The sequence below is a fragment of the Bidens hawaiensis genome, unplaced genomic scaffold, assembly GCF_021521415.1.
Source record: "Bidens hawaiensis isolate Kalapana, Puna unplaced genomic scaffold, B.hawaiensis_p1.1 tig00009086_1, whole genome shotgun sequence".
NCBI classification, from domain to species: Eukaryota; Viridiplantae; Streptophyta; class Magnoliopsida; order Asterales; family Asteraceae; genus Bidens; species Bidens hawaiensis.
Genome location: NW_027491668.1, coordinates 233,252 through 244,315, shown reverse-complemented (window position 1 = coordinate 244,315; position 11,064 = coordinate 233,252). Strand labels below are relative to the sequence as shown.

The following is an 11,064-nucleotide window of genomic DNA, read 5'->3' as shown; positions in this document are numbered from 1 at the left end:
CACGTGATGATGACAAGTTCCCGAGATTGCTGGCTGTTATGTATACGTTATTTTTTGGTTTCTTTGTCTGCATACGTTATTTTTTGTGTCTTCAATTCGAGCACCGCGTGACATGGTTAAATGTGTGATATGACATTGGGGAGGGTTCTTTCTAGCATTCAAAATACTTTTGATTTCTGTTAGCGTGTCCGTTATTTTTGTGTCTGAGATTCCAACACAGCGTGACACGGTTTAAACTAAAGTGATGTCAAGTTATATTTTCTTTTTTTTTAACCATCCTTTCTTTTGAAGGAATTGTTGGTTAAACGCATGAGTATGACAATTTTTGAGACTAAAAGGTGTCACGTGATGTTGTGGAGGGTTCTATTTTAGCTTTGCAAACACTTCGCTTCTTTGAGCGTGTCCATTATTTCTGTGCTTTCGCTTCCAAAGCAATGTGTGATGGGGTTTAAACTAAAGTGATACAATTTTAAAACTATTCTTCATTTAAGGAAAATGTTGGCTAAACGGTTGAGTATGATAGTACTGAGATTGCAAAGGGTTATGTGACGTTGTGTAGGGTCCGTTAACCTAACGCCTGTTTAAACGAAAAGCGGTGATATTTTTCTAAAAATGTCCTTCCCTTAAAGGAAATGTGGGTGAAATTTTTTAGTATGACAAGAGATTACTAGGTATTTCATATAGTTGTGTGAGGTTTTATTCTAGCTTTCAAACACTTTTAGCTTCTTTGCCCGCGTTTTTTTTCCCCCAAAATTGTGCTTCCCTTGACATGAAATCTTGTGAAACATGTAAGGCTGGCTGGTTTTGCATTCTTCTCCTCACCACGCCAATGTGGTTCCATCATGGCGTGGATGACTCAAGGACGCCACATACTGCCATAGCAAATGCCCGTGGTCACGGGTGGGAATAGAAAGAAGACGTGAGAGTGAGGGAGCTCGTGTGTGAATGTGGGGTCCAGTTTTTGGCGTGGATCTGTCTGTAAACTTGACAAATTACGAACATTTTATAAGACAAGCCGACAAGGTTAACAAATTAAGAACATTTTATAAGACAAGCCGACAAGGTTGTCGTGTGCCACATTGTAACGCTAATGTGTCGCGCTAACCATAACAAATATCAATAAAGTAAGAAATATACCAAAACCGCAAATAAACACTAAATTCAACAAAATAAAAATATATTTCATTCCAAATTCCCAATACCAATAAACCTCTAAAACATTTCACAGATTCCCCTAATTTCACTACATGCCCCACAAATGAAAACAAGAACATTCATATAAAACATAACCAAAACAACCCCCAAATCACTAAACAACTTTATTCCACTTCACTTTCATACTTGCACTTAACTCAACTCAAACCACACCATGGTACCCTGCAGACTCCAACAACACTGCCTTAACCTGATCAGGATGAACATCTTGCCCTTCTTTGCATTGCTACAAAACCGAAAACCAACAAACGAATCAAAACAAGTCATAAAAATAAATAAAAAATCGTTTAAATTTTAACCTCGGCCCGGAAAACATCAAGAGCGAAACCATTGAAGCAACTTATCACAGCTTGTTGAATGTCTAGACCAAGACTATCAAATGCTCTCATGGTTGACAACAACAAACCAGGCCTCCTACCGCAAAACATATGGATGTTCAACGCGCGTCCCTCTCTTTGCCTAACTTCAATCTAAAACCAACACGAACAAACCGGGCGTTATATTAAATAATTCATTACAATGTATCATCATAATTCAAGAAACATGATTATGAAATATAGTAATTAGTGAAATTAGTTAATTACTCTTGCAGGCTGGCCGGTTGGGCTTGAGATTGTGGTGGGGCAAAGTTCTTCTTTGATTCTTGAAGGGAGGCCGGTGGGAGTTGGGGTTAAAGGGTAAAAGCTATTGGCGGTGGCGGCTGCAGCCGCCATGGAGGTAGTGGCTGCGGTCGGAGTGAGCGCTGAGCTTGGTGGGGCGGCTTCAAGTTCAAGGTTAAGGTCATTGATCTTTTGAAGAAGCTCTTTAAGATACTCGATTGCATCGCCTAGAATCGAAGCCCGGTCCATCTGTAATCATGAACATTAAATGCAGTTCATGAGATTCTTGATCAAGCATTGATTAAACATTCAATAAATCTATATCAATATTCAAAATTTAAACCAAAAAAAAAAAAATCTTACCTTACTGATTTTGGGGACAACAGACCTGAGCATGTAGAGCCTATCATTCAACTTCTTCCTCCGGCGCCTTTCCGCCATTAAATTCTTCGCCGGAACCCCCTTTTTCTTCCCTTTCTGATTGCTACCACCACTCTCACCGCCACCAGCAGCAGCAGTGACAGTGCTGGTAGCAACAGAATTCCCACCACCGCCTATTTTGATTGCTTCCTCACCAAAATCGGCGGTGGTGGTGTTCACAGTAAACTCATCTGAATCATAATTCAGACAAGACCCATCCAAACTTAAATCATCCACATCATCCCAACTCCCAACACTCATCTTCCTCTTCCTGTCATTCATCTCCGCACCCAAAACCCCACCACTACCTCCAGCAACGTCAAAGCTGGCGTTGACGTTGTTAACCCCAACGCCAACGCTGGCGTTGACGTTGACATCACTCCGACTTTGTCTCAGAGCAGCCCGCTTTTGGAACAAAGTCGGAGGTCCACCGGTCGAAGCTGCAAAATTCTCCAGCGGTTTCAGCAGCTTCGACCGGTTTAACAAGTTGTCCGGAAACGAGAATCCCCCGTTTCCGGACAGCTGAACCAACTGGTCACTCGGAAACTGAGTACCCGAGTTCAAATTCGAAACACCGATTTGCAATCCTGAATCATAAAGCCCCACATTCCCACTCCCAAACGCATTCCCACACCCGAGATCAAACGTCTCGAGTTGGGGCAAAAAGAACGGGTTCGAGAACCCAGAACTCGAATCAACAACGGGCTGCAACAATAAGTTGTTAGGCTGGAACAGTAAGTTGTTTGAAGGTTGTTGCAAGAACCAATTGTTGTTAGGGTGATCTTCTTCAATTTCAAGCATGGATTTGAAAGAAGACATTGGGTTTGTTTGGTTGTTGTTGTCTTGTTCGTCTTCTATCCAGAGATTATTGTTAACCCCGGATAGCATTTTAATAATGGTGGGTGTAGACAAGAGAGAGAGAGAGTGAATATGTTGCGGAGAGTGAAGGGCGAATGGATGAATTTATATTGTTGTAAAAAGGTTATTTTTGCGGTGATATGATTACAATTTAACAGAAACTTAGCTGGATTAATAATGTACAAGGTGTGATGCATAGGAAACTTGTACAATTCTGTTTGGGTTTGGGTTTGGTTTTTGAGCCTCCAAAAGTGGAAAATGACACTTTATTTAATGGGAGAAGTTTTAGAAATTTGGAAAGGTATTTAATTTTAATTTAAGCTAATGATTATTTTCTTATGTAAAATATGTAAGGATTTTTAAGATTTTGTAATTATTATCTTATTAAATTTTATTTAGATTTGAGATTTAGGGGTGTGAACTGTGAAATGGATTGTGTTTGCAGGTTGACAGGTAGAGATGGAATTGATATCGTACCAGTATCAAAAGTAGCGGACAAAATTAGGTAAAAACATATTGGTTTGATGCCGGTATCATACTAGGATTTTGGTATGGTGACAATTAATATAAAAAAAAATGCGTTGATCAATAATTAAAATAGATGTAAAGAACTTTTACTAAAGTTGTGAATAATATAATTTGTGTAGTTGTAACAAATGTTTGCATCTTTGTTAAATCTGTGTCGAAAGTCGATCCACATATTTTTCTTTTTTACTTTTGTAGATGTAACTTATATATATATAGAGAGAGAGGATCAGGATCAGGATCATGTGAGAATTTTTAGGAATTGAGAACTATGAGAACCATTTTGTACCACAAAAAAAAACTCAAAAATAAAAAAAATCAGAAAACAAAAAAAACACAAAAATAAAAAAACCAAAGTTCTTTTTTATCATCCCGGTTTCTAAAAAAAACGTAAAACAAAAATTCTCGGTTTAGTTGAATTATACATATACATATATGTATAATATGTACATATATGTACACACATATTTTTTTCTATACACATATGTATAATTTAAGGTAAATGATAATGTACATATGTGTGCATTACATAACTAGAGATTAAATGAAAGCATACATATGTGTATAGGTATAATACGAATTAAAAAGAAAAAAATAATCGGTTTTTTTATTATACATATATGTATAATATGTACACACATATTTTTTCTATACACATATGTATAATTTAAGGTAAATGATAATGTACATATGTGTGCATTACGTAACTAAAGATTAAATGAAAGTATACATATGTGTATATGTATAATACGAATTAAAAAGAAAAAAAAATTCAGTTTTTTTAATGAAACCGGAATGAAATATAAGAATTTTGGTTTTTTTACTTTTTTAAAATTTTCGGTTTTATTTGTTTTATAATTTTTTTAATATTTTTTTAGAGATTTTTTTAGTGGTTCAAAATGGTTCTCAAAGTTCTCAATTTGCTAATGGTTTTCTTAGGATCCTTACCCTATATATATATATATAGGGTAAGGATCTATATATATATATATATGGGAGATTTCAATTATGAACCCCTTTGAGTTTTAAGAACTCGAAAGAACTCAGTGTAACGATTTTTTTTTCGAATTTTTTTTACACATGCATAATATATGTAAGTTACACGTAAAAAAGTTACAGAATTTTTTACGCACCGAGTTGACTTTTTACACATGCGTAACGGACGTAAAAGTTAGTGTAACCACTTACATATTTATTCTCTCTCGTACTTTGACTTTTTTGCCAGATTTAATCTCAACCACATATTCTAATCCATTTAATTAAATGTGTGGCCTAGAATTAAGTTCTTAAGTTCTTAAAACTCAATATAGTTCTCAAAATATCCCTCCCCTATATATATATATATATATATAAAAGTGGAATTCTTTTAAGTTTTCTCAATTTAATAAGTTATCTATTTGGTAAACATGTGAATATGTTAAAACTCTTGCGTTCTGATAACATAAAAATATGTTATTAAATGTTATAGAAATAATGCAATATGTGTTATGGTCATTTAATGTTACAGTTTTATTTAAAATTTTGAACCCAATCAGTAAAAAATAATGTATACAGTTTATAGCTGGGAAAAAGTTAAAATACAAAAGAAGGTAAAAATAATAACTTAAAATACAAAAGAAGGTAAAAATAATAAGTGTAAGAAGAATTTATGATATAAAAAAATCTTAAAAAAATATTTAAGAAAAATAATAAAAAAATCATAACTCAAAATATAAATAAAAAACGAACAAAGTAAAAAAAAAAAAAAAACTAAAATGTTTTCCCCGTCTTTTTATTAACAAAAGGCACAATGTCAAAAAAAAAGACACAATAATGGAAATAAAAAAATCACAATAGCTCGCAAAAGATAACTCAAATTTGAGTAATATAACAGATTATTAAAAAAAAACATAATATCAAGGAAAAAGAACTCTCAATGATGAAAATAACAAAAAGCATAATGATAAATAAAAATACGTAATAATCTTTTTTCCTCAACATTGTGTCTTTTTTTAGAACGCGAACGACAGGGAAAACATTTTTGTTTTTTTTTCTTTTTTCATATTTTATTTTATTTTGAGTTATGATTTATTATTATTATTATTATTATTATTATTATTATTATTTAGGGGTTTTGTTGCCACAAATTATTCTTATCCTTCTTATTTTTGCCCCTCTTTATTGAAAAACTTGACCTCATGACTGAATATGTATCGAATGTTCCGGTATTTATGTTTTCATAGCCGGTAGATCTCAGTTACAAATGATTAAATATTTTGGTCATTTGAAACAAATCTTTTCGGTTAGCCTTTGATTCATGATCAAAAGTTTCTTTTTGAACGGTTATTTCATGACAAATTCAAGTTCGCTCAGTTATCAAATCTAGCTTGTCTTTTACTTAAATAAAAGGCAAATTGGATTTTGATAATCCCAACTTTGACTTATTGGCTGTGAATAATCCCAAATTAAGAAACATTTATAGACAGTTCTAAATTTGAATGTATTTCCTCCCAACAATCTCATACTATCTGAAAGTTAAAATCATTAGTTTTTTCTATGTGATAAAAAACCCTAAAAACATGTCTCTTATCGAGTGTTCATTAGAAATGTAAGCCTGAAAGTTAATAACTGAAAGTTAATCGTGCCAATTGTTTAAGGGATTCAAACGAGTGTTTACTGGAAATGCAGGCCAGGTGTATGAAGTGTCCCTCTTAATTTGCAATAAGAGGCACGTTTTTGCCACATAAGTAGTTCATGTCGTAAAAACTAATGGGGTTAATTTTCACTTAGTATAAAATCGTTGGAGAACGTACATTCAAAGTTAGGATTGTCGGTACATATTTTATGAGGTAAGGTATTCTGGGTTGGGTCAATGTCGCAATTCTATTTAAAAAGTAATTGTTATCAATAAAAAATAATCTATATAGTTCATAACTTAACCTAAAACTAATAGTTTTCATAGCTGGTAGATTTCAGTTACAAATTATTAAATATTTTGGTCATTTGAAAGAATATTTTGGTTAACCCTTGTTTAATGATCAAAATTTTCTTTTTAACGGGTAGAACGGTAATTTCATGATCAATTTAATTTCGTTTAGTTAGAGTATTCTCAGTCTATTCTCTATCAGTATCCATATAATTACAATAAAAATCACTACAATTCTCTTTTTTTAATTAAATAATATTTTTATACCTTTATCACTATTTTTTATCTCTGCTTTACTCACAAACACTTTCTAAAAATATTTAAAAAATTATACTGTGTGAACTGTAAAACCTCAAATTTAATTTCTCATATATCATTTTCTTTTTCCTACTCAACTCATAACCATACTATATAATTTACAATATCCACTCACATTATTATAAGAGACAGACTGAGAATATTCTTGTCAAATCTAATTTGTCTTTTACCTAAATAAAAAAGAAACATATATCTATATACTTATACGACATATAATACATGTGAAAATGACAAATTTGTAACTTTATATAAATTTAAAATTTAAATAATTACAATTTTTAAACACATGGTATGGTCCTTTAAAATTAAATCTTCATGTCACATGCGAGTTTCTCCCATCTTTTTAAACGCCAATAAGTTTTTCATACAATATAATAATAATAATAATAATAATAACGTCATAATAATGTGTTTTTACTGCTAAATAAGAAGTAAAAAATGACTATGTTTGAACTGAGTTTTTAATTAATTGGTTAACGCATTTTCTCTTCAAATATAATATTATAAATTACAATGTTGAGGTCCTTGCTACATTGTACGACCTCCTTTCTAGTTAACTTTTAAGACTATTCACAAACCAACTCAAACCAATTTTTATATAAAACTAGTTTATATCCAATGTTTTCATAATTGGATCGGACACCGAACCGGGTGAGCTACCAGTTCACCGATTCAACCGGTCGAACCGACCGAACAATTTCTGTCTCAAAAATTCTAAAAAAAATGTTAAATGAAAAAATATTAAAAAACCGGTTCAACCGGCCTGGTTCTTCGTTCGGCCGGTGAACCGATCCAGACCGTCTGGTTTTTTGAGAAGTGAGTGAATCACACAGAGCCGGACCGGTCGGGTGATTGAATCCCGGTCCGGACGTCCGGTTTTAAAGCATTATTTCTCTATCTTCCATCTACCCAACCCAATCTAACCAAACTTTCAACATTCATTAGCAATCCAGTCCTTCCTATTTTTATTAAGTAAATATAATTTATAATTGTTGTTTTTTTATTAAAAGTGACTATAAATATAAAAAAATAATTTATTTATCTAAAAGAACAATATATATTTAATTTAAAAGTATTTAAGCAAATAAAAAAATCGGTAATGTTTAATTTTTGGTTTATATTAAAAAAAAATATTTTTTACAAAGTCTGCTTGTAATAAAATTTATATCAGTATGATCATAAAAAAACTAAACAAAACTGTGTTTTTAGATTTTTTAAAAAAAAAACTTAAATATTAAAAGTTATTTGAAAAAATTAATATTATAGTAAAACTAATTAGGGTGAAAGAAAAAGAAAAAAGAAATTAAAAACAAGGTCATAAATATCTTGACATCTGGCATTACACTAGTTTGCAAATTGGTTTTGCAAATTGGTTTGGTAGTGCAAACTATGGTCTATTTGTTTGATTTTTTAATTTTATTTTTTATCAAATAATGAAACAAACCACTAATGGTTTGCTAATGGAAGTGGTCTAAATAACTTAAAATAAAATAGGAGAAAAATGATAAGATACTTATAAAAGCTATATAAAAACTTTTCTTAATATACATTTATTTTTAAACAATAAATTTATAAACCTAGAGTAATAGACGAACTACAAATTTTTTATTATCATATATCTTATTGTTTGATTTTTTCTCTTTTTCTTTTTCCAAACATCAGTACCTTTTACATAAGTAAATACTTTTTGTTTTCTTTTGAGTACCTTTCTGCATAGTCCTTAGACAAGGACAAGATTTATCTACGGATAAAGATGATAAAGATACCGCAAATTAATTATGTAACGTAATCTCACATGATTACTATGTAACTAACTAGATACCATGACTTCAAAGTAGGAATATTAAGATATTCCGAGCCTGACGAGTATACCCGAAAACCAAAACATATTGGGTAGGTATATCCGGACTCGACAGGTATAGGATTAGGATTAAAAAGACTTCACGGGTATGGGATGAGTAATTGAGTATGAAATTAGATGATACCTCATCCTATTATTCGAACCATATATCTGTTTATCTGAAACATATAGCCTATTTTTTAAAAAAAAATTTCATGTCCTCTTAACCGTTGTCTATTAATGCCTCATTTTAGTAGATTCGTATACAAAATGGTTTATTGAATTTAAATAATCAAATCTATAAAATATTGACCGACAATAGTCTTAACTAAAAAATAATTGAAGCCAGCCCCAAGTAAAAATATAACTAAAATATAACCCGCTCATTGAAACTTACACATTTTTTTCCTTCATTTTTCTTATAAAATATAACTAAATATGAAATATAACCAAAAAAAAAAATGGTATACATATTTTGTTTTCTTTTAAGAAATAAAAAAAGGAAATATAAACTGTTATTTATTTATATATATATATATATATATATATATATATTATTTTGGGAACGAATTAATTTCAGTCTTTTTGTATATAAAAAATAACCAAATTTGGTGTATTATGTTTTGTCTAAATAAAGCCAATAATCGGGAAAAGTGATTCAACTTTTTGTGAAGTTTGTTGGTATTTGTTATACGGACAAAATTAATCATTTCTCTTCATGAGCCTAACTTGTGAAAGAATGGGCCATCTTTGAACAAGAAAGAAAGTGTAATATTTTTTTAGTATTTTTTTTACCAGCGAAACGTGTCATTAATTTGAGGAAAAATTCCTGAAATAAGTATTTATAAAAACAAATTTTAATTTTTAGGTATCATTTACAAGAAATTCAGAAATAGGTATTATAAACTAGTTGTAACAAATAGTTTATAGAACCAATTAAAACTTGCCACGTGTCCTTAAACTAACCGTAACGAGCACATTCACTAATCATTTACTCGTCACGACTAAATAAATTCCATGCCTCGTAATCAACACCCATGAGTAATTCATAAGTCGTGTAGTCGCGACGAGTAGATAATAAGGTTAAACTAGTCGCGACGAGTAGATAATAAGGTTAAACTAGTCGCGACAAGTAAATGATTACTACTAATAAACTACTCGTGTAATGAATGTAAACCGAATAAACTAGTTGTCGTGACTAAAGGACTTATAAATTAATCATGGGCGTTGATTACGAGGCATGAAACTTATTTAGTCGTGACTAGTAAATGATTAATGAACGTGCTCGTTACAGTTAGTTTAAGGACACGCAACAAGTTTTAATTGGTTCTACTAACTACTCATCACGACTAATTTATAATATATATTTCTGTATTTTTTTTACAAATAGTACCAAAAACTGGAAATTTGTTTCCATAAATGCTTATTTTTGGGAATTTTCCCTTAATTTGAAGTCAAGTTTGTTTCTTCTTCTTTTTTTTTTTAATTTTTTTTATGTAAGTTACTTAATAACTGTTGTATCGGTATAGATATCGTATCAAGGGTGCTAATAGCAATCGCACATTATCGGTCCACGCAGCCTATGCTTTTTGGTATCATTAACTAGACGCGCTATCGATATCGTATCAAGGGTGCTAATAGCGATTGCACATGGTCGGTCTATGCAGCCTATGCTTTTTGGTATCATAAACTAGACCCAGTATCGATATCGCATCAAAACGAGCTGATACCAAACAAATCACATTGTTACCATTGTTGTATTATATTTTGTGTTTTTTGGTTTCGATAATATTTCTTTATTTTTTTTCTTTTTCTCTAATAAAGTATAAAATGCGTTCATTACTGACCGAATAACATCGCTACAAGTGTCGATATTCATTTTTATGATTTTAGGTTTCATTATAAGACGGCTTAAGTAATTTTAGGTGTTTTTGCATTACTGGTATCGAATTAGAACTGTACTGTGTAACATCCCAAAATTTTGGTTCAAATTTGACAATTTATTAAAAGACGAGGGATCATAAAAGTTCCCAAAATATGTAATGAAAAAAAAAATAATAATAAAAGTGAGTTTATCCCACACGGGAAAAAGAAAAAAAGTGGAATTATCTCACATGGGTATAAATAAGAAAATGGAATTTGTCCATCATGGGAAGAAGAAAAAACTTATGAGTTCCTTATAAGGAAAATAATTCACATAGTAATATTTTTATATGCCAAGATGCATCCAGTGGTCTTAAAAAGGGTGTGAAGTACCCCAATGTGCACGAGCCCGGACGATGAGCGCAATGTGGTGCTTTGATGGCGTATTTTGCACTTCGCACACTTACATCACCGCGAGCCACTTAAGAGCCGCCTTAGTATTTTTGGAAATTTGAAGGACT

At 31.4% G+C, this 11,064-nt stretch overlaps 1 protein-coding gene across 1 annotated transcript; it reads right to left on the bottom strand.

The window, feature by feature from the left end:
* Positions 1-1,168: 1,168 nt before the first annotated feature.
* On the bottom strand, positions 1,169-3,155 carry LOC143531190 (transcription factor ICE1-like). The gene is made up of 5 exons (XM_077026537.1): positions 2,580-3,155; positions 2,178-2,516; positions 1,800-2,063; positions 1,515-1,685; positions 1,169-1,441 (listed from the first exon to the last, which is right to left on the bottom strand). The coding sequence occupies exons 1-5, from the start codon at positions 3,120-3,122 to the stop codon at positions 1,358-1,360; spliced, it is 1,401 nt and encodes a 466-aa protein (XP_076882652.1). The 5' UTR covers positions 3,123-3,155; the 3' UTR covers positions 1,169-1,357.
* Between the last annotated feature and the right edge of the window lie 7,909 nt (positions 3,156-11,064).